Here is a 24,391-nt window from a genome sequence, read left to right as displayed (position 1 = left end):
GACATGGTTGTACATTTATGATTGTGATTCAGCAATTCTATCCATTAGGCAAGAGTGCAAAATCTATGACTGTCTGTGGAATGATATTATTGTCGAGGACCGTGGTTTGGAGCCTACGTTAAACTGTTTATCCAGCCCTAATGCCTTATGTCTAAGACACCCGGGATATATTTCTGTGAATAGATTTTATGGAAAAGTATAAATACATAAACGCTTGGAAAATACAAAAATGAAAATCCTGTCAACTACAAATATAAATGTTTGATATTCATAGTTATTTCTCATATTCCTAGTTTTATATATCCATATTCTTTTCTTTTTGTCATGTCGTATCTTTCAATATCTTTTATTCTAAGATGACTCTTAAGAAATGTTCCGTACATGTTCTAGTTTCTCGCTATTTATATTGATATCCCTAATAATCGATGTAGATTAGTAGAAATTATCGCAAATTTATGCCATAACATTATATTATATAGAATGTGTCGTGTGTTTGAAATGTGTTTAATTTTAGATAATATACATTAAAATTCGTAACTATTAGCGCGTCAGTCGCTCCTGAGCTCCAATACTCAAGATGACATGTCGCAATTGTCAATACATTTTAAAACAAAGTTAATTTTACTTGTTTTCATATGGACGCTGTATTTACTTATATGATCTAATAGTATAAAAATTCATACTATGCGTGCGAAAATTGTAAACTTTAACAATATAAACAAAATCAAATATTATTTAAGATATAACCGGGATATATTTCTGTGAGTAGATTTTATAGAAAAGTATAAATACATAAACGCTTGGAAAATACAAAAATGAAAATCCTGTCTACTACAAATATAAATGTTTGATATTCATAGTTATTTCTCATATTCCTAGTTTTATATATCCATATTCTTTTCTTTTTGTCATGTCGTATCTTTCAATATCTTTTATTCTAAGATGACTCTTAAGAAATGTTCCGTACATGTTCTAGTTTCTCGCTATTTATATTGATATCCCTAATAATCGATGTAGATTAGTAGAAATTATCGCAAATTTATGCCATAACATTATATTATATAGAATGTGTCGTGTGTTTGAAATGTGTTTAATTTTAGATAATATACATTAAAATTCGTAACTATTAGCGCGTCAGTCGCTCCTGAGCTCCAATACTGAAGATGAAATGTCACAATAGTCAATACATTTTAAAACAAATTTAATTTTACTTGTTTTCATATGGACGCTGTATTTACTTATATGATTTTCTAATAGTACCAAAATTCATACTATGCGTGCGAAAATTGTAAACTTTAACAATATAAACAAAATCAAATATTATTTAAGATATATACCATGAAAAATGTTTAAGGCTACCAAAAACAAACCATATAAACTTTTCTGTAAAGAGGTAGAAATGAATTTATAAAATTAAGATGATTAAAAGGACATTCATTGAGAAAATTCGTATGATATTTATTATTTCAAAGAACGATGTTGAATGGATTTATTTTCGCACTACGTCAGAACATAGAAAACGCATGACAACCAAACTATGCTGCATCGATCTGAACAAGTGGTCTATGTTGACAATCACAAGGCGCAATGTCTGGTGAGCACGCTGGGTGCACCAGAACATTCCATTCCGGCTGCAACAGTAATATTTTTTAATGAATATGTTCAATTTGTTAATTAGACGTCGGTATTATTTAACAGTTTAATTTTTTGTAACGTTAATTTCTTGTTTTAGCAGCTTATAACACACTATATATTAATGATCCTACTAAGACTTTACATCCTTGAATATTCCGCTTCGGTTTCGATGTGTATGATTAGTTTCCTGGACAAACACAAGATTCTTGGCTGATAGGATTGTGGTAGTAGATCTATTTTTCATGGACAGTCATAATGTGCCACAAAAAACTGTTCTTTTTTAATAAGCAATGAAACTGAGATTTTGGTATCGTTCAAAATGGCAATTGGTCATAAATAGTGTATTGAGATTTTAAGATGAGTTTTCGTTCAATATAACTTGTAATTCATTTGTATTCGAACATTTTCGAAAGTCCCTCAGCTCGAATACATCGTTAATATAAGACATAACACTTTTAAATCGCTTAAGTAAAAACCAACAATTGGGATATGACGGTGCAGCATCACCATAAGTGTTTGATAGGCTTCGGTAGAAGGGCTGGTAATAAATGTTGGAAAGTAAGCAATAGTAAATGGAAAATTGTTATCTTATGCAGAGAAATATTAAAAAGTATTAATGGTTCATTATTTTCACTAACGTATATCACTGATCAAAATAAATAAATGTACATTATAATTAAAGGAGAATATTCGTGAATGAAGTAAATTTTATTTAAAAAAAATTTTTTTAGAAAGCGACTTATTGAGTAATCTGTACAATTATAATTCTCAAACTTATTAGAGGTAAGATATATATTAAATTATTACCGTATTCATATATTTTGCTAAGAAACAAGTTATTTAATAATTCAGTTGTTTATGGGGGTAAAGATTTTAGATGTTTATCAAACAATTTTATATAATTGGTACCAGCACACATATTTTGTATACTTAGTTGTTATACAAAAGACCCCTTTGTTTAACAAGAAATATTCTGTGCATACAGTACACTCTATAATTTAAAAGTTAAATGTTGTCTTTGGCAACTTATAAAATGTCTCTGCATTGTGGAAGAGTTTAGATATTAAAAATAGTTACAAAACAATGAAGTTGTTACTAGCTGGTGTGATGTTATCAAGTTTCTTTTGTCACATACTTTGTTTCTTGGAACCTATCAATCATAGTTTCCGGAATCGGTTAACGTTTGTACTGAACGAGATACTAATGCAGAACAGAGCTCATTTCAACTCAGTTTTCTTAATTCGTGCTTTCTTCAAGTTGAAATTTCCCTCTTATTCTTATTCGTTAAGTCAAAATTTATCAGTGTTGTCGCAAGAATCTCCGCTTAGAAAGGTGTTCGTTGTTGGCACCGAAAAATCTACATTAACTTTGACAATAATCGAGATGAACAAGTTGGGACTGTTACAACCCCAGGCAGTAAATATAATCCTGATGCCGTTCATGTCAGCTTCCATGTACCCGTTCCTAGACGAGATGTATCTATATAGGACGATAATACTTCATCCGAAATCATTCGTTATGAAAAACTACAGGGGCGATCCATTATCTATGGATAATATATCTATGATTTTCGATGTGGATTATTACAAGTCTTTTGGAAATAATGAAGTTTTACGGAGACCGTTGAAAGTTAGTTATACTAATTTAAATTTTTTTACAACTTTTCGTAATGGAGGTAAGGGTAAGTAACATTTGCTTAAGAATGTAATTTGCTACAAAGAAACTAATTTCGGTTTGAATGGGTCGTATAAAATGCACTTTATAGATAGAATGGGCTACTAAACAAAAATTACTAGTAGTCGGCTTGGTGGCGCAGTGGTAAAGGCGATGGGACGGTCATCCTACTGTTGCGATAGCCGCGGGTTCGAATCCTGCTGGGGCATGGGCGTAAATTTATGTTTGTGATTGCTTAAACTTTGGGAATATTCTAGGCAATAGTGTAAAATCCGACAAGTAAAATGATCCCAGTCACGCCAGTAACCAGGCTGGGTAAGACCGGATGTCTTCTGGGATGATTTCTATTGATGATGAAGTTGGTTACTCGCCGGTCGGTAAGCTTAATGCTGAGGACCGTGGTTCGGAGCCCACATTAAACTTTAGGCCCAGTCCAGATAAACCCATAATTGGTAAAATGAGACTTTAAAATATATAAAAAATAAAGAATTACTAGTTTTTATTGGAAAAATTTTCAGCACTAGTAAAATAATTCTATGCCATTCCAGATAACTATTTTCGGATGATTTCGGTGCTATGTGCAAGTTAGGAATAATTAAGAACCATATATTAATCTCACTCGTCAACAATGGTTTCCAACCAAAGGCAAGGTTTCACAAATTTCGATGTTAATAATTTATAAAACTATATATGGTTTTGGAATAATAATGAATATTTAAAAATATAATATTTTATTATATTCATTATTATATTGCGTTAAAAAGTATGAAAAATAAGTTATAACTAGTGTTAGTATCAAACTAATATTTTGCTTTTTTTAAACTCTTTAGAGACCTGACACCCTAAATATTCTGAATACTTTCTTATATCACTTTTATATGCTGGTGGAAGCACTGCTCTGGTTCTTCACTATATGTTCAATATTGAAGCTTACTAGCTTTAATTATAGTTACCTATAAACTTTTGTACCATCAACTCAAAGTCTTTCCAAATTTCATATTAAAAATCTATCCCATCAAATTGAGGACCATCAAATATTTCAGCTTCTAACTTTTCTGTGCTCATCTTAGGAAATGTTTTACTTAAAGCATTCTTAATTGTTCAATGCATTGACGAACTGATTACTGATACTACTAGCAACACAACACTCAACAAGATATTGATTTAGGTCGCTATATAAAACTATTTAAATTAAAAAAACTATTAAAATTATTTTAACGGTTTAAAATTATTTATACTTTTGGTTTAAAATGCCAGTGGATGTAGTTTTTCTACAGATAAATTAACTGCGTTTATATTTTGCCTTATGAAATTTAATTTGAAACGATAAGAACTTAGTAATTTTTGGAATTTTCCTTTAAGAGATGAAGATGATCAATAGGTGAAATACAATATATGCAAGAAAAACGATTAATACAAAATAACAAATCCAGAACGACGAAATACAATAATCCTAATAATCCCAGAGTTAACTCTTAATTTGTTAAATATCAGTGAAAGTATAAGGGTTGAACAGAGCTCGTATAAAATACTTCTACAGGATAATTAATTAGATACAAACATATATTTTTCCATGTTTGTCTATGTTAGTTGAACTTATCAACCAGAGTTACCCAACATTTATATCTATGTAGTATTTAAGTTTGCATCTGACGAAATTATAGAGAGTAATCTGAATAATAGAAAACTAACAGAATCCGAGGCCACAACTACATCAAAAGCAACTTATTAGTTGAGAACTGTGACAGTAGATAGATGACTGATGTTGAATTAATAATATGGGAAATACGGAGCTACAAAAAAACACAAAACAGTTGTCTTTGTGAAAGTTACCTTGGAATAATTAACTTATGCGGTATTCATAAATGAAATAAATTTATAACTAAAGGCATTGTTATAAGAACAAGGAAAGTTCAAAGCCAGTGCATTGAAATTCAGATATATGCAGAATCATTATCAATATAAAAACTCGATCAAAATTAATTAAATATTCTTAATATATAATAATCTATAAGAGTCTTTAAGAGATTTAAATCGAAGTTGGCTATAAGTATATATATATAAAAAAAGGACCGATTTTCAAGATTCTTTCTTTATTCCAAAGAGTGTCCCTATGAGGTGGTCCCAGAAAGGATGAAGGGGGAAATCGAGGGAAAACCTCAAATTTCAAAGGCACGTACAAGGTTTTCACATATTTTTATCTAAAATAATCACATATTTGGATAAAATATTATTGCTGAACTGATGAAAAATCGGAAGTAGTTCATTCGTTAATAGTGAACGTTTGGTTCACACGCGGAGGTCGCGGGTTCTATTCTCAACAGAGCAATCTTTCTTTTTTCTAGTTTGGTTGGAATATTTGTCAAATAAGCAAGACTAAGTAGTGGGCCACAGTGCGTCAATGATTCCTTATTTTAAATCATTGTTTCTTTATTCCTGTTTCTCCTCATACGGTCTGCACTTTTACTTGGGCTACCCATTGTAATACTCAATAAAATAACTGCGTAATTTATTGACAAAATATCTAACACTAAAAAGAGAAAAATAAAATATGTGTAATAACTAAGTAAAAATCTATTTGAAGTTGGTTCCGATTACAAATAATAATATAATTTTATGTCATAAACACAAAATTAAAAGGGAACAAAACATATTAAATTTAATATAACTGTTTGGGCACTGTACGGACTTCAAACTGATTTTTATATAGTTCGTTTAAAACGTTTTCTTTTGTGTAAAATCTAAATTTGATTATTTTTATACATTTTAGTGAGTGCCTTATTTATTTTTTGAAGTGGGTACAATTTTTTTTTTAAAGATTTTTTTTTATATTATTTTATTTAATTCCATTTGGTTCATTTTTGCATTACCTGTATAACAATATACTATAAAAATCTTGCCTAAACAATTTTGGAATCATTCTACACTCTTTAAAATAAAATTAAGGATTTTCGCGTACTTTCCACTGAAGCCAACTAATTCCAAAAACGAAACTAGTTTCTTAATTCACCTAATACAGCAACATTTTAACACGCATTAGGTTTGGAAATGCTGCTTTTGGATATAATCGCCAAAAAGCTTAGTATCAACATAACATATGAAAAAAGGGAATTCACAAATCGGTTTACAAAAATTAGTGGGGATTATTATGGACCTTGGTTGGCTTTGTCCTATAAGAAATTCGACGTTATAATTGGAGCTCCGTTCTACACGGAAAACGCCGAGCTGGACTTTGATCCAACGGTTATTTATTTCATCGATAGATTACGCATCATTGTACCCAAGTCGAAGAGGATTTATTTAATATTGGGACCGTTTGATCAACTTGTATGGAGAATGTATATGTGGGCGATTTTAGGTGGCATTTGCATAAACTTTTTGATCGAGATGACCATTAATACAAGAAATAGACGATTTTGGTTGCATGTGGAAGAAATTTTAAAGGTGAGTCTGAATCGATAAATCTAAATTCATTGAGCCTGTTTGGTTAGCTTTCATATTTTTAATATTTTTTTATATAATCATATTTTTATTAATTTATTCTATTTTAAATTACTTAATATTACTAACTACCAATAGTTTTGATAATTTTTTAACAATTTTTCAAAAATAATTTTAATTTTTATGTGTCTACATACACTTGCAGCTGCTCTTATATATAATAAATATAATATATTATAATTAATATAATATTATAATTATATATAATAAATAAATATATTTATATTTTTATTATTTAATTAATATATTAGTACTAGTCGTTTCTTAACCTACAATTTGTCTTTATGATAACTTAAATCTAGGTATATAACTAGGAAGATCCATCGGCCCTAGCTCAGTCTCTGGTGAAATAATGTTTATACATGTCACTGCTGAATTTTTTTAATATATGCACCTCACTACACAACACTACACAAGATCAGATGGTTTGATTCTTTTGAGTCTGTGTCCTGTTCTGGTGGTATCCAATAGTTGTAATATTCCAATATTCGTGTGAGAATGGAGTCTTTCCTCATGCTCCCTTGCAATTCTCTTGATTTCTTGACTGACTGTGGGTATCTGAAGGTCTCGATGTAGATAATCAGTCCTATAGTATTTAGGTGCACCCACAATACCTCTCAGGACTTTGTTCTGAAACATTTGTATTTTATTTATGTTACTCTTTGCAGAACATCCCCATAATTGAACTCCTTATGTCCATATAAGTTTCAATATTTTCTTATATAATAGCAATTTATTATGTACTGATAATTTGATTTTCTTCCAATTAGCCAGTACATTTTCCAATATTTCAATTCCAGTTCTCTTCTTTTCTTCTTTATATGTTCCTTCCAGCGAAGTTTTGCATCGAGATTCATTCCGAGATATTTAGCGTTGTTGCTATATGGAATGATAGTATTTTTTAATATTACGGGTGCTTGTACAGTCTGTTTATAGGTGAATTACACATGTACAGATTTACTTTCATTAATTCTTATTTTCTAAGCTTGTGTCCAATTATTTATATTGTCACTTGCCTGTTGTAATTTTAGTGAGGCTTCTTTACTATTGTCTCCGACAGCTATAATAGCAGTATCATCAGCAAATGTAGCCATCGTAATATTATTTTCCGTTTGTGGTATATCACAAGTTTAGAGTAGATAAAGCATTGATCCCAGTACACTTCCTTGTGGTGCACCTGCTTTAGATTCTTTTATTGTAGAGTAAGCTTCTTCTGGTTTGACTCTCAACATTCTGGTTGTAATGTATTATTTTAGTAGTTCGGTGTGTTGTTTTGGTAGCATTTTCTGTAGTTTTTGAATAAGGCCTTCATGCCAAACCTTATCGAAAGCTTGTGCTACATCTAAAAATATAGCTGAGCATACTTTTTTATTTTTATAGGCTTCTTCAATAACATCTGTTATTCTGTGGACCTGGTCAATTGTTAAGTGCTTGTTAATAAATCCAAACTGGTGTGTTGGTATTAGGTTTTTTCTCTCTATGATCTGTTTTATTCTTTTCAGCACAAGTTTTTCAAAAACCTTAGATATAACTGGCAGCAGTGATATAGGTCTATAGGCTTTTATTTCGTTTGCTGACTTCCCAACTCTTGGGATCATTATAATTTCCGTCATCTTCCAAATGTCTGGGGCATGTTTTAATCTAAATGCTGTATTGATCAAGTTGGTGAGTTTTATATGAATTATGTATAAAAATTATTTCCCCATCTTCCGGGCAACATAACGGCAACGTGGCGAAAATACTACACCGATCTAAACAATTGGCAATCTGAAAATGCTATGCCTGGTCAGTATGATGGATGCAGTAGAGGTTTTCGTTTGAGCTGCAAAAATGTATCTTTCACAATTCTTGTAATGTGCAGTCGAGGGCGCTCAGTTATTCGATATTGCTAAGATATTTTACAACAATAAGCCTTTCAATCTGTTAAAATAATGTCGATAGTTGTATGTAGTAACTGTTTCATTGGGTTTTGTCAGGTTGTAATAAACTACATCTTGCAGACTCTGGTTTCCTGGATTTATCCATTACTTTTTTCGCTTAGGATTGTCGTAGTAGATATATATTTCATTATCAGGCACAGTATGCCACTGTGAAGTCTTTTTTGCTCGACAAGCAATGAAATCGTGATGTCGAAATGGTTCTATATGATATTTTTGGTCATTTCTAGTTCAGACTTCTGAAACAGTTGAATCACATATATCATATATACATATATATGCCTTTCAAATATTAAAATATTTTATTTCAGAGTATTTAACAAATATAATATTGCAAAGCTTAATACATTCTGTTTTTGCAACTTATATTAGAGTCTGTGAATTAACACTAAGAGATCTTTATATTCTTATATATATTATATTTATATTTTTATATACATTTTTCACTATCATGTACAATCGAAGTATTAATATTATTTTGGTATATTGTATCTTTATAATCAGTTCAGTAGCAATATTAGAAAATGAGATCTTCTTTTACATTTTTCTTTTCAGAGGTAAACAGGTAAATTATCATGAAACCAATCTCTGGAATCGGCTTTTTAAAGTCAAACAACAATTGAATTATAAAATGAATGAAGCTGTTTTTATAACTAGAGTATATCTTGGTGCTTGTTATTTTTCAAACATCTTACTCTACAGCTTCACTGAATAACTCTAAATATTATCACTAAAGGTATGCGTTTGCAAAATCATCTATTAGGAAAATTCAAAATAACCTCCTCCCCAATCCCATCTTATTTTTTTTGTGTTGTATTTGGAATATTTTGCTCATGGTTATACTTCCAGTATTAGTCTGCCTTCTTTTTAGACCTATAGTAAAAAATTAAGATATATCTTACAAAGACGAATGTTATAGCTATAATATTTTACGGGATATGTATCTCACATCTACTATATTCACAATTAGGAACTTGATGTGATTAAAAATCACAGAGGACATTGTTATGGACTTGTTGATATTTACTATATTAAAAAAAGAAAATAAATGTATTATTTAATCAAATTTACTATATCGTCTTGAAAGAAAGCTCTTTTTGATGCACTTCGATCAATAAATATTCTAATATAAGTCTAGTACTTGTGTCCATTGGGGGGGGGGGAGGGGTTGTGTTATTAATTTTATTTGTTTATTAATTTATTAATTGTATTTGTTTATTAATATATACACTTTATGTATCTCTTCGTCTGCTTTATATCAACACCATACTGTTTTATAATCGCGTAATAACGACAAAAAATTGTGCCAATTTGGAAATAAAAGGAATTTTATAATCTTTTAAGTGGGCTTTGGAATAAATTAATTCAATTTTTTTTGACTGAATTGCATGTTTTTTTTAGATATTACTAGAACAAGGAAATATACAATTTACAAAGCGCTGGTCCAAAAGGATACTAATTGGCGCATTCCTGCTATGCATCCTGCTGTTCAACTCTGCTGGAAAGGGAAAAATTATGTATTTCCTCACTGGCTACCATTACGACTATCAAATAGACACTCTTCAAGAAATTACTGACGCAGGTTACAAAATCGCTCTGTTTGAGAAACTGGAATTTATTTCATTGGACGCTAGTTCCGAGGAGTACTGCAAGAAAAACGGAGTTAGATGCTACCAGGACGATGTCTTCAATTCATTGCAGGCTTGCAAGGCTTATAGTTCCGGGAAGAAAGTCGAGAAAGTAGCCGCTATCAAGCCGTTCACTTTAGTCATTCACGACACCAAACAGTTCTTGGATAAACACTGGGTTCCCAGGATCCACTTCATCAGCAAACCATTGAGAACGATTCACTCAAAGATGTTCTTCACTCGCGGTCATCCTCTCTTCACCGTCTTCAACAACAATCTGCTGAGATGTTTCTCTGTTGGTATAGTAGACAAAATTCGTAAGATGGATTACTGGATGAGAATCTGGCAGTTAATATCGGAAAAGCCATCCAAATGCCAAACGAGACAAATCGTCCTCGGACTGGACGAACTGAAATTTATAATTCATTTCTATCAAAACGCTGTGTTGGTCGCAACAGTGGTGTTTTTCTTAGAAATATTGTTCTTTAGAATCAGTAGGTGGTACGCAGGACGATGCTCTAAATTTTAAATCCATTGTAAAAATTGTTTGGATAGTTTTCAATCTGGTATAATCAATAAAATGTATATCTTAATAAAATACATTCAGAATTTAAATGAATATTTATATAAGAAGGAGTTTTATGTAAAGGAATTATATATTCCCTGCACATTTTCAATGTTTCAATTAATATAAAAGAGTTATTCACCTTATGCAATTCACCATATCTAGCCTCCTGTAGTCTAATAGCTTAATGTATGTATTAAATAAAATTTCAAATTTAGATTAATTTTTATTTCCAGGCTCTTTATAAATAATTATCACTTAATATATAACGAATATATAGCATTCAAACATAAATCCTCTTAATTCGCATTAGGTCGAAGTTATCTTTGAAAATCCAGCGTGACAATTTGGCTATCAGATCGGTCGGCATGTTCGTTTGGTGTATTACTACTAGTTAATTTTTTTTAGTAGGCGCTGCTAAAAAATGGACATTTGTCATTTAGGTTTGAAATTGCGTTCGTCGGTTTCCAGTGTTCGTGGATTTTTAGTCGGTTTTTCGCGTCTTTTTTGGTGGTTTCAGTGAACCGAATGGAAATAACCTGTATTTATTTATCTAGTGAGTTATTATTTTATATATATTACTTAAATCAACATCGAAATTACATTTTTAAATTTCAATGTTGATGAGTTATCTGTATTTGCTTATAATCGTGATTGTTGAATACAAGATATGTTTAAGAGATACACTAAAATGACAGTTGTATTTTGTCAATAAATCCGGTTTTTTTTCGAATATTTATCAGTTTTCTCCCCGCATGAATTCTATCGATTTTCAGCAATAGTTCGGCTTACCGTCAAGAGATGGCGCAGGTAGGGGAGGAGAACAAAATTTAATATTATTGTTTCAATTAATGCGATGTAATAATTTGATTACTCCTGGAGTCTCTACTTATATAATTTTTTGCTAAATGGTTACTATCATAACTATTTTCAATTAATATTGATATTTAATATCACCTAGTAAAGCGTTAGATGACTAGTAATACACGTATTGTCAATTTGAAGACAGTAAAATATATTTTGTATTTTATTAATGTAAACCAAGTACTTATTTTTAATATTTTTGTTTATATACATTTTAAAGTCTCTTTTACCAACTATGGGTTTATCTGGACTGGGCCTAAAGTTTAACGTGGGCTCCGAACCACGGTCCTCAGCATTAAGCCTACCGACTGGCGAGTGACCAACTTTAGAAATCATCCCAGAAGACATCCGGTCTTACCCAGCCTGGTTACTGGCGTGACTGGGATCGGATCATTTTCCTTGTCGGATTTTACACTCTTGCCTAGAACATTCACAAATTTTAAACAATCACAAACATAAATTTACGACCATGTCCCAGCAGGATACGTACCCGGTGCTATCGTTACAGTAGGAGGACCGTCCCATCGCCTTCACCACTGCGCTACCAAGCTGGCTATTTTTAATATTGTTAATGATATAATTATTGCATACATAAGTCATTAAAACAACAAAACCTTTTTAATGAATACATGTCGTCTTTATTATCGCTAGGTAAACACAGTTTTATACAATATATCTAATTCTAATATTATTTATTATTTATGAAAAGGATAAATCGAATTAATGGATTGTAATTTAACGATATAAATGGATGTTAAGTTAAAAATAGGTTAAAATGATTCAAATAGCACTTTACTAAAATAAAGAGAGTTTATGATGTATGCTTGGTATTAATTTAGTATAATTTTCGTTAAAATATTGATTATATTGCCTCTAAAATTGATGTTTATTGACATATAAACACACAAATCATAATTGAAATGAGTCATGTATTATTGTTTAAGAGTTTTTACTGACTAAATATTTTCTGGGGCTGTTGTTTTTTTTGTTTTATTTGAAAGTCTGCTTTTTACTAGTTTTTATTAGTTTTACTGCCTTTTGATAGTGTAGTATTATCGTATTTGTCTATATATAATGGCCGATCTGCTTTTATGATTTAATTTGGTGCCTGTAAAGTTGTTTACTAGTACGATCAATAATAATGAAAGTTAGTTATTAATTTTTTGATATTTAACCTGGACTTGTATGAATTGCAGAGATGCATTTTTCTCTCTGTAAGTGGTATCTTGAGCCAAATGTTATAGATTTTTAAAATAGTTTTATACATAGTTTTTTGCATTCCAGCTCTGCTGTCCTAGCTGTGACCTTGAATATAATATTTCGAACTTTTGCTTATATAGACTTATTATGTGAGAATAGAGAATGGGCATGTGGTATTTTATCATTAAAAGGCATCAAACACCTGGAAACCTTTAAGGACATGTCAGGACGTCTTTAAATAAAATGATCTAAATTAGAGAACACAGGTTTTAATATTTGACTCGGCACCAAATCGTCAATCCATGTTTATAAATACTCTAAAACTAATAAGTACGCGGGCCAGCAACGCATTCCGTTCCAGGGCTTCCCACTCCAATAGTACAGAACGGAAACTAAACCGAACAAGTTCGAACACGTTTCATAACACGGATGAACTATGACCCATCGTCGTGGGGAACATACGATAAATCAGCGGGACTGCTCCTCCTATGGTTTTATAATATGTTTTGTTTTTCAATGATTGTAAATAACATTGCAAATTAATATAGTAGCCTTTGGGAACTCTATTTTTAAGATTATTTATTGATAGGGTAGAAAGAAAAAAATTGAATGATAAATATTAAAATACTTTTACTGTAAAAAATTTTATTTATTTTATCTTACCATCTATAAAGTAATGCTCTTTTTTAATGAATTTTTCGATTTTTTTTGGTTTTTGTTAAAAATGTTTTAAGGCCTCCTTTTTATCAACGAGGGTTTATGTGGACTGGACCTTCAATTTAACGTGGACTCTGAACCAAGGTCCTCAGCATTAAGCCTACCCATTGGGGAGTGGCCAAATTAAAAATCATCCCAAAAGACATCCGGTTTTACCCAGCCTGGTTACTGGCATGACTGGGAGTATTTTCCTTGTCGGATTTTGCAGTCTCGACTGTGGAGAATAATAAATATAAATTTACGAGTGTGCCTTTATCACTGCGCCAATAAAGCCGGCTTTTTTCGGTATTAGTTTTAAGCCTTTTGTATGTTAAAACTTATTTCACTGAAATTTCAACGAGTAGTTATTTTAACATATTCCCCATTAATGTCATTAAGTCATAGAATAGTTACATGTTAATTTGATTTTAGTATTTATGAGAGGTTATTGTAGTTATTTGATTTTTATTAATTTCATTACATTGCCTATATATTATCAAATTTATTATATTATGCCATTAAAGAAATTGAAAATCAAATATAATTAAACACAATAAGAATATTCTATATAATTATTGCCTTCCTTGATTTAAATTGTAATTAACAATTTACATTACGATACTATTACTTTCTAATTGTTAAAATAGGATGAAGCATATATGAGATCATTGTTCCATTTTTGTTTTATAAAATCAAATTAACCAAGTTGTCAATTTAAATTCATTTAAAATAAACAGATCTTTGTAGCAAGGAGATCCAAACATTCGATTGAAATAATAATTACAAGTTCGAATATTTAGCGTCTATCGACTTTTTCAACTATTTGCATTCTGTCGAATGCAAATGCTAATCTTTTCAGGCGTTAGTCATAAATAAATATCACAGAGAATTAGCATACAATATTTTATAGAAAACCATATTTGAGAAAATACGCTACATCCAAGTAAACTTCATCATAATGCAGGTTTGAGATAATATATTCAACATTTTAACATTTTATGAATCAGAATACCATTGCCCTAGAAGTATCTTAATTTAACCAATAAGTCAGTTCCTTTAAGACAAAATTCATATACGTTGCGACTTATTCGTAAGACGATTTGTTTTTACTTTCAAAATAGACTTTCTTTTCAGAAGTCGCTTCATCATTTCAACCAAATCTTTTCCCTTAATAATTTGTTAATCTGAAAATCCTCAGTTTTCATTATAGGACATATCTGGACTATATTGTGGGTAGAAAAGCAATTCTATGCCTAATTTCGTTATTTTGATCATCGTTTTCATTCACCTGTTGCATGGTGCATTGTCTTTCAACAAAAGTGGCTCATTAAAATCACTGTAACTTTTATTCTAGTCATGTCATCGTCATGAAATATTGACACGTTTATATAGCTTGAAGTTTGAAGATAGCGTTATCTATAGATTAGGCGCTAGATTTGTAGAGATTTATAAAATACTTTGATATTTTTTTAATCTACTTACTTGTAAAATCGTGTAAAAATATCCCAGGATATACTAGACCATATCATATTTCTGTAGTATTGAATAGAATATACGTCATTAAGGTTAAATACAAATTTTAATATGTTGAGAGACCTTAAAGTTGGCGAAAAGAACATCCTCCAAGAAATCTTGTTACCTCCACATAAAGTTCTATTACTATAGCTGCGTCTAAAGTTGAGATTGATGAAGCTATCTTTTTATGAAGTTTCATTTCCACCTCGACTACTTTCTTGAAAATTTGGGAGATATGAGTGAAGAGCAAGGTAAACGAGATTACTGGAACATTAAACCAGACGATACCCAGGGAAAAGGAACGCCTCAATGATTTCAAACTACTTTTGGAGCTTGTTGAGACCTTCCTTATTCTTCCCAAAAGACAACAAAACCTAAACTGTTCTTAAAATGTTTTGGAAACATGTGTAATATGCGATTTAATTATCTTTGCATTATTTTATATGTTAAAACTCTTAAATTAATAATCGGACACAATTTGATATTAACCATTTCAATTTATCTTTTTTGAAATATTGACACGTATTGTTTGAAGATAGCGGTATCTATAGATTAGGCGCTAGATTTGTAGAGATTTATAAAATACTTTGATGTATCTTTAATCTGCTCACTTGTAAAATCGTGTAAAACAATCCCAGGATATGTTAGACCATATCATGTTTCTGTAGTATTGAATAGAGTATACGTTATTAAGGCTAAATGCAACTTATAATATGTTGAGGGACCTTAAAGTTGACGAAAAGAACACCCTCCAAGGAACCTTGTTACCTCCACATAAAGTTCTATTACTATTGCTGCACCTAAAGTTGAGATTGATGAAGCTATTTGTAAAGTCACTCACTGAAGATGGAGATTGCTTGAAATACAAAAAGTTTTTGGGTATCTCAGAAGCAAGGGTGTTTTTCACGACCATGATGAATCCTCAAAACCTAGGGTGGATTGATTTCAAACATATAGAGAAATTTTATGCAATCATAAAGACTCTATATAAGAATTCTAAAAGTATTTTCGTATTTAATTTGTCTCAAAGTACATTGGTTTCATTTCCACCTCGACTACTTTTCTGAAAATTTGGGAGATGTGAGTGAATAGCAAGGTAAACGAGATTACTGGGATATTAAAAAGAAGATACCAAGGGAAATGGAACGCCTCATTGATTTCAAACTACTGTTGGAGCTTGTTGAAACCTTCTTTATGCTTCCCAAAAGACAACAAAACCTAAACAGTTCCTAAAATGTTTTGGAAACATGTGTAGTATACGCTTTAATTATCTTTGCATTATTCTATACGTTAAAACTCTTAAATTAATAATCGGACTCAGTTTGGTATTAACCAATTAAATTTTTTTTTTTTTTGAAATATTGACACGTATTGTTTGAAGATAGCGTTATCTATAGATTAGGCGCTAGATTTGTAGATATTTATGAAATACTTTGAAATTTTTTAAATCTACTCACTTATAAATTCGGGTAAAAAGATCCCAGGATATACTATACCATACCATATTTCTGTGGTATTGAATAGAGTATACGCCATTAAGCTTAAATAAAATTTAATATGTTGAGGCACCTTAAAGTTGGTGGAAAGAACATCCCCCAAGGAACATGTTACCTCCACATAAATTCCTATTACTATAGCTGCGCCTAAAGGTGAGATTGATGAAGCTATTTGTAAAATCACTCACTGAAGATGGAAATTGTTTTAAATACGTAATTTCAAAGTTTTTGGGCATCTCAGAAGCAAAGATGTTTCTCACGACTCACAATGAAGCATCCTCACACCTCGCACCCTCAAAACGAAGGGTGGATTGATTTCAAACGTATCATAGATAAATTTTATGCAATCATAAAGACCCTAACAAAGAATTCTAAAAGCATTTCAATATTTAAATTGTCTAAAAGTCCATTTGTTTTATTTCCAACTCGACAACTTTCCGGAAAATTTTGGAGATATGAGTGAAGAGCAAGACAAACGATACTATTGGAACATTAAACTATGTAGAAATTTCAAGAGTTTCCAGAGAAAGTGGAATGCCTCAATGATTTCAAACTATTGTTGGATGCTTCAAAGAGACCTTCCACATTCTTCCCAAAAGACAACACAACCTAAACAGCTCCCAAAACGTTATGGAAAGATGTTTAATATACTCTTTAATAATCTTTGAATTATTTTATACGTTAAAACTGTTAAACTAACCAATTCAATTTATCTTTTCTGTATACAATACAAATACTTGTGTAACGATTCCTTTGTGATTCTAATTCTCGACATTTTCATTTCCTCCATGGTCACATTTCCCATTCCGTCTCGGTTTCGTTGATACGTTTCGGAAAAAAATTAACAACAAAATGTTATTTCAATTAGTCATAAAACATGCCTATTTCTCTCTTTCTCTCTCTGCCTGTTTCGCTTTTTTTAAGTCTCTTTATCCCCTTTGTCAGTCTTTTTGATCATCAGCGCTAATATATCTTCGTTTTGTGCTCGTTAAAAAGTTTTTTTTTAAATAGCATCGGTGGTTTTAAGCGCTCGTTTTATCGGCTTTTGGCAAACAAAGAATCCCTGATTTACGAGTACTAGTCTTTTCCTACCCTCCGTGAGAAGCGTTCCTTCTTTTTGCCGCATTTGGTAGCCAATTAAGCCTTTAAAGTGAGAGAAATGAGTAGTATATTGTGATATCTAATATTAATTTTAATTCTGCTTTATTTATTTTCTATCAAATACTACTGCGCTGTTCAATAGTTTCATGGAAATGAAATAGAAATATCCGTAATTGAATATATAAAATATAGCCTTACTGATGAAGTATATGAGAATATACAGGTTGAATTAAGAAATTCAAGTGTATTTATCGTATATTTGCGTAAAATATTCCGCAGAGACATATTGAGTTTAAAATAATTTTAGTATTTATTATATTTGTGTTATAGATATGTATTATAGACAGTCGATAGCCAGTATATTGGGACGCACTTACACTCTTTCGAAATATCGCGTTTTGCCACTTCATTTAAAACATAAAATAAGACAAAGATTTGAAGCCTCTACTCGATGATTATCCGTGTAAAACGGACAAAGAATATGCAGAAATATTGAGAGTAATACAAGAAACCGTTTTTGAGCACTTAACAAAAATGGGAGTGATCCAATATCTTGAATATTTTGTGCCGTTTGTGTCAATTCATGAAGCCAAGAGACATTGAAAGGCGCTTGGGCATGTGAAATGCCACTTGGCAAACACTGAAAAGTTTCTTGCATCGTATTATTGATGGTGCTGAAAAGTGGATACATTACGTAATCCGAAGCGAAAAAATAGAGACTACCTGGTTAAGCATCAACATCAACATCAATTTCAAAACCGAATACCTATATCTCCAAGGTATTTCTCTGAATTCGGTAGGATTAGCTTAATGTGGTAAGTATAATGAAAGCATCAATGGGATCTCTATCGACTAAAATTGATTCGTTTGAGTAAAACAATGCTCAAAATTTACAAGCAATTTGTAGACTACACAAAAAAGCGGCTGAAATACGAGCAAAAATACAACAATGTTATTTTTCAGCGTGATAACGCTCGATCACATATTACAAAACATTTAAAAATATACTTGGTAAAATCAAAATGGAAAGTGCTATCTCACCCGCCCTTTTCGCCAGACCTTACTCCTTCTGATTACTACTTTTTCCGACATATGAGCCCTGACTTCTCTGAGTAGCACATCGTTTCTGATTAAAATAGGAAAAATGGGTCGAGCCTCGGGCAGCTTCAAGGGATACATCGTCTTCTCAACGCAATTCTCGATATTTGGTTATAGTTACAGATTGGGATCGCCTATTAGGTTAAAATTCTGATGCACTAGGTCCTGTTCTTCACATCTGCATTTTAATTGTCGCTATTGGCTGTTTGATTGCATTTAATCTTGTTTCACATGACCACACACATTACAGAATTAACACCAACTTCCATGATTTACCTCGACAGTATTTCAACGATCTTAGAACTAATTCATACATTGTTATATTAGTTATTACATGTTCAGTTAATAAAGATATCTTTCAGAGTGTGAGAATAACAAAAAATCAGATGGAGCTAAGTTAAACTCTCTGATTCCAGGGATAAATCTTGTTGTTGTTGAAAAACGCATGTCAATCCATAAGGTTATGATAATAATGGATTTACTCTTTTATTGGTTTGGAGAAAACCCGTATTCCATATTATTTTTTCATGACAAAGATTTCACACTACTACTTTTTTGATCGAATTTTGAATATGTTTTTTTTTGGCTTTTGAAGTCTAAGACTTAAGTTCGCACTACTTAGCCTGTGTTTTTATTCCCAAATATTTTAGACGCTTACAAGTATTTTGATCAGCGATATTTATTGATGAAAACGCGAATTATCAATATAAACCTGCCCTAAACAATTTGACCTAACTATTACATTCGATTAGTTTTAATGTCTCTATATGTAATAAAACTGTTCCCTATTTAATATTACTGAGCTATTTAGTGGCTGTATTGTCTGCATAATACAGTCAATGACATAGGACAATAATGAAAAGGAAGGACCTGAAGAACCAAAGAAGTTCTGAAACTATTTATTTTTATCAATCTCTTAGAACTTCATCAATCTGCCCGTGGGCAATAGGTATTATTATATGATTTCCGTTAACAGGGTAACTATCCTGACAAGTAGAAGATCGCTCCAATAAGTGATCTGCTGTACAACTTATAATCTAAACCTTATTCCAGATACTATTGTGACTTATTTTAAAGTCTATCCAAACTTATTCTAAAGACCACTCTGACTTATTTTAGAGATTATTAAATCTCGTTCTATGTGCCTATTAATCAGTTCGTATGGTAGTTTGCGTTTGAATATACGCACTTCACTATCATTGCGCACACGTAGCTGTTTGGCGAGTGCATTGGGATGCACTAATAGTCTTTCAGAGTACTTCGCACTAACACTAACACTTCGAATCACCCCCGTTATGGGTTCTAAGGGGATATCGCGCTGAATAAGTTTGTTGGAGGCGTAATATGGGATATCGCAACACTTTTTGACGATGACTCGCAAGATTTTATTCAGGAACATCTGGAGGATAGCTATGTTAGATTTTTTAGGTTTTTGTGAAGTGTGCCACACCTTGTCGAAGGCCTGCAATTTATCGAGAAATGCAGATTATAGAAAAATTTACGCTCACAAGTTGATGTTTTAAATCCCGTTCTCACCCTACAATGGTTGAGACTAGATTTTCATTTTTATGACGCTACTTGTTGCAATACATTACTGGTTTGGATTAATGTATTTTCAACCAATAATTTTTCAATAAATGATCAGAAAACGTGCAGGCATCTATTATTTTGTTGACAGATTTAAAAGTAAAGTATACTAAAGAGCAGCTTTTAGCAATATTTGTATAATTTTATTATTGGGTGTAGCTGCATACATTTCAGCTTTTTTTTTCTATAAAACGTCAATATAGCAGCAGGCGAGTATTGTTAAAATTAAATTTAAAAAATAGATTCGAAAAACGAACCTTTTCATATTTATATAGCGACTGCATGTGTGAATTAATTTCGACTCACGAACATGTTAAATTAATATAAAAACGTTCCCGATTTTTAGATATATTTCCGGTATATGGATGCATATTAATGAAATACACTTATTGTTTACTATTTGTTTACTTAATATTAATATATTAATATAACAAATAGTATAAGTTTTAAATCAATAGTATTTTTAATTTATTTTAGTTAATAATAAATATGTATATCTCAGAAATATCTAAAGAAACAACCTTTTCAAACATATATATAATTCTTATTTTCCAAAACAAAAATAATCAGCAAATATCTGATTTGACAAAAAATATTTTAGAAACACAAAAACTACATTTATATTGATTTTATACAATAACATTATTATTACAATATGAAAATCGAGGTGATTTTTTTCTGAAAACTTACTTCCTATTTGTACATTATCATGATTATAAATATAACATAATACAATATATTAATGATATAAGTTAATATCATTTCAATGTAATATTTTCAAGATGCAATGTATTCTTTGTTTCTGTGCTAGAATTTTCTCTGTCTCCTTTTTAAAAATTACATACATATATTAAGAATCATACCCCATTTGGATTCAAACCCGTGACTATCGCAACAGTAGAGTCACAACAGTAACTATATTTAACCGTCCGGTCAATGACCGGGCACCCGGGTATCCATTTCAATCCGCAGGTAAAATATATTAACTTCTCCTTAAAATTTTTTTATGGCCGTCTGAATCCCCAAAACTGAAGTAATTTGACACCCATTTTTCGTCAAATGTTTTAACAATTAATTAATTAATAAAAGTTATTAACTATCAAACTTGATACCCCGCCCGTTCAATATCTAGGTACGCACTAATTTTGTCGACGATTTATTAGTATTGTTCAATTATTTAATTTGGATATTGTACTTGGAAAATAATACTTTTAGTATATTCTGTATAATTACATAACTAAATGTTTATTAAAATTTGTTAAAAGCTTGATAATAGAACAATAAATTAATTCGTAAACTTTGGAATAAGCATTCAATTATCATCAGAATAATCATAAATCTCTAGCCAGCATTCTAGAAAAGTTTATCAACCAATACACCAAATATCTGGTGTTCTTTAATTTTTAGATTACTTCTCACGATATTGATCCATGTTTTTATTTCGGAATTATTCGATGCGTCTTTGTTCGAAAAAGTCGGTGAGGAATTCATTCACCTTTCATTCGGAGAACATGTCAAATGTTGCAATATGAGTCACTATATATACTCTTTAATTTTGTTATATTTTAATCGAATAATCGATCGGAGATCGTATTAAAAGTTAAGCAACTTTACAGCATGTAAAGAGTTCTAGAAACATGTTCGGAAATATCGGAATTCAATATTTCCTCTCTTTCACAGAAGTCGTCTTACATAAGCATTTTGTCCGAATCAGCCGGAGACAATATATGTCAAGATACCATATCCTACAGTAAGGTATTCAAATGAATCTGTCCCACTTTTCTGATAAAATAACTGCATTCGGTGTTAGGTAGGAAGACAGTTAAACTATAGGCTTTTCAGTTGACGTGATAATTTTCATCAAAGACATCATAGTGCTAAGGCCAATCAGTTGAAACAAATTGCAAAATTCAATGAGTTTTATTTGAACGGACCATAGGAATATGACCGGTCGAAACACGACCTATCGGCAAAAATGGAATTATCATTTTATAAATTAATGTGCTTCCGCTGTGGAATGTCAAGGGTGACTCGTAGGAGTTGTTTCATTCCATTTCGGTTGAGCTTTTTAAATTAAACTCGAGACTTGGGTTATATGATATTTTTTTCCTTAAAAAAGATATCCCGTAAATTTTTGATGTAAATAATATTTAATTAATTAAAGTAATTGGATTAATAGAGCATGCTATTTTGCGGTGCCGAAATGCAGAGAGTTTTTACTGGTACTTACTGGACTTTAAAAACTATTTTTATAAAATTTTATATGTAGAAAAAAATTAAGCTGTCATTCATAAGTTGATATAAAAAATGTTTTTGATCATCGACTGTATCTTCATTCGTCTATCTTTGAAGATTTCCGAAATTACGATATTTCTACACAAATATCTATGGTACCCTTCTACGCAATGGTTTTCCAGATGGTATTACAGCTTCAGCTTCGATACTTTTGCCCGAACTCCACATAACTATACCAAGAAACGCTTCGTGTAACTGCATTATGATTGCCAATCGAACACCAACATGTGTTTTTTCTCGATAATTAATTTGATTCCGATTCAGAGAACAGTCTTCACCATGCGAAGTTCAGTTTCTGTCTATAATCAGTTTTTGTACTGTACAATTAGTTAACTAGCTTTCAAGCATATACAGGTGGTAAACAATAAAAAAACAAATTCAAAATAAATTTACCATTTGCAAAAAGTACTTCTAAATTATTTTTTATTGAGAATTATTGATTGTCGTGCTTTTTCAGTCCTTATTTTGGATTACGATGATCGATGCAGAACTAAAACAATTTCGAAAATATTGTGGTGTATTAATATTCTTAAGAGCACTATATATTTCAACGTCTAGACTGAATAATTTTATTAAAAATAGTTACATAGAATGTTTGTGCTTCACGCCTGAAAATAATAATTATTTTATATGGTTCAACAATCTTTTAGTAGTATTGTTAATTAAATTACTAGTTAATTTTTGAACAATTGTTAATGTAATAATATGATGTTATATATATATTTTTATATATCGGTTTACTTTGGATTCTTATGCAAATTTGTTATGCGGATTGTGCATTTTATCTAATTTGTTTTTCGTATATCTTAGTTCTTCCACTCTTCATTTGTCTGTAATATATTGACTAGAAAAATATTTACTTTCTTTTCATTCAACTTATATATAATTATATAAAAAAGAATACTAGTTGCCTTAAACTGTTTAAAAATGGTGTTTAATTGAATTCCTGAAGAGATTTATTTAATGAAATTTACTAGCGATATTCCACGTCAAATGAAATCGACTATCAAATGTTTAGTAATTCTTTACTTTTTACGAAACATGGAATGTTTCATTCGTTGCTATATGATGATATTCTTATTTTATAAATATTACCAATATATGATACAACATATTTGGGGTTATTGTTCTATTCTATTTTAAAATTTCCAAAATAACAGTGAAATATAAAATTAATTTTGCACTGCTGTTTGTTTATTTATAATCATTTAAAATAAATAAACCTCTATAACACAGAAGTTCAAACAATACAAGTTAGATATATCTTTTCTCTTTCAAAATTAGTACGAAGAAAATAATAATTAATATTTTTATTCTACTACTTTCTTGAGTATCAACTTCGATAATTTAAATGACTAGTTATTTATCTGGTGACAAGTTAACGTAAAAATTGCATTAAGAGCCGATGGCTAGATACATATTAATTTAAAGCTTAATTAATAATATTAAGCTAAAGTCTTTAAGAGAATGCTTTTGATTGATATATCATAGTGAAGTAATTATGAAAAAAGTTAGATGTAATGCATTAGGAGTAAATTATTAAGTGTGTTATGATATTGTAAATTATGCACAAGAAACTAATTTATTACTTTGCTTAAG

At 30.7% G+C, this 24,391-nt stretch overlaps 1 protein-coding gene across 1 annotated transcript; it reads left to right on the top strand.

Annotated features, from left to right (window-relative positions):
* The first annotated feature begins 6,357 nt into the window (after positions 1-6,357).
* LOC143206616 (uncharacterized) lies at positions 6,358-11,021 on the top strand. Its single transcript, XM_076419230.1, has 2 exons — positions 6,358-6,753; positions 10,149-11,021. The coding sequence occupies exons 1-2, from the start codon at positions 6,358-6,360 to the stop codon at positions 10,902-10,904; spliced, it is 1,152 nt and encodes a 383-aa protein (XP_076275345.1). The 3' UTR covers positions 10,905-11,021.
* Positions 11,022-24,391: the final 13,370 nt, after the last annotated feature.

This window comes from Rhynchophorus ferrugineus, unplaced genomic scaffold (genome assembly GCF_030347505.1).
Source record: "Rhynchophorus ferrugineus isolate W39M unplaced genomic scaffold, kcgeb_rfMv2 rfM1, whole genome shotgun sequence".
Taxonomy (NCBI): Eukaryota; Metazoa; Arthropoda; class Insecta; order Coleoptera; family Curculionidae; genus Rhynchophorus; species Rhynchophorus ferrugineus.
This window is presented reverse-complemented; position numbering and strand designations above follow the sequence as displayed.

Excerpts from the sequence above, each read along its gene's own strand:
- LOC143206616 (XM_076419230.1), top strand. The coding sequence starts at position 6,358 with ATGCTGCTTTTGGATATAATCGCCAAAAAGCTTAGTATCAACATAACA. Across the intron at positions 6,754-10,148 it reads ATGTGGAAGAAATTTTAAAG|ATATTACTAGAACAAGGAAA; the intron begins GTGAGTCTGAAT and ends TGTTTTTTTTAG.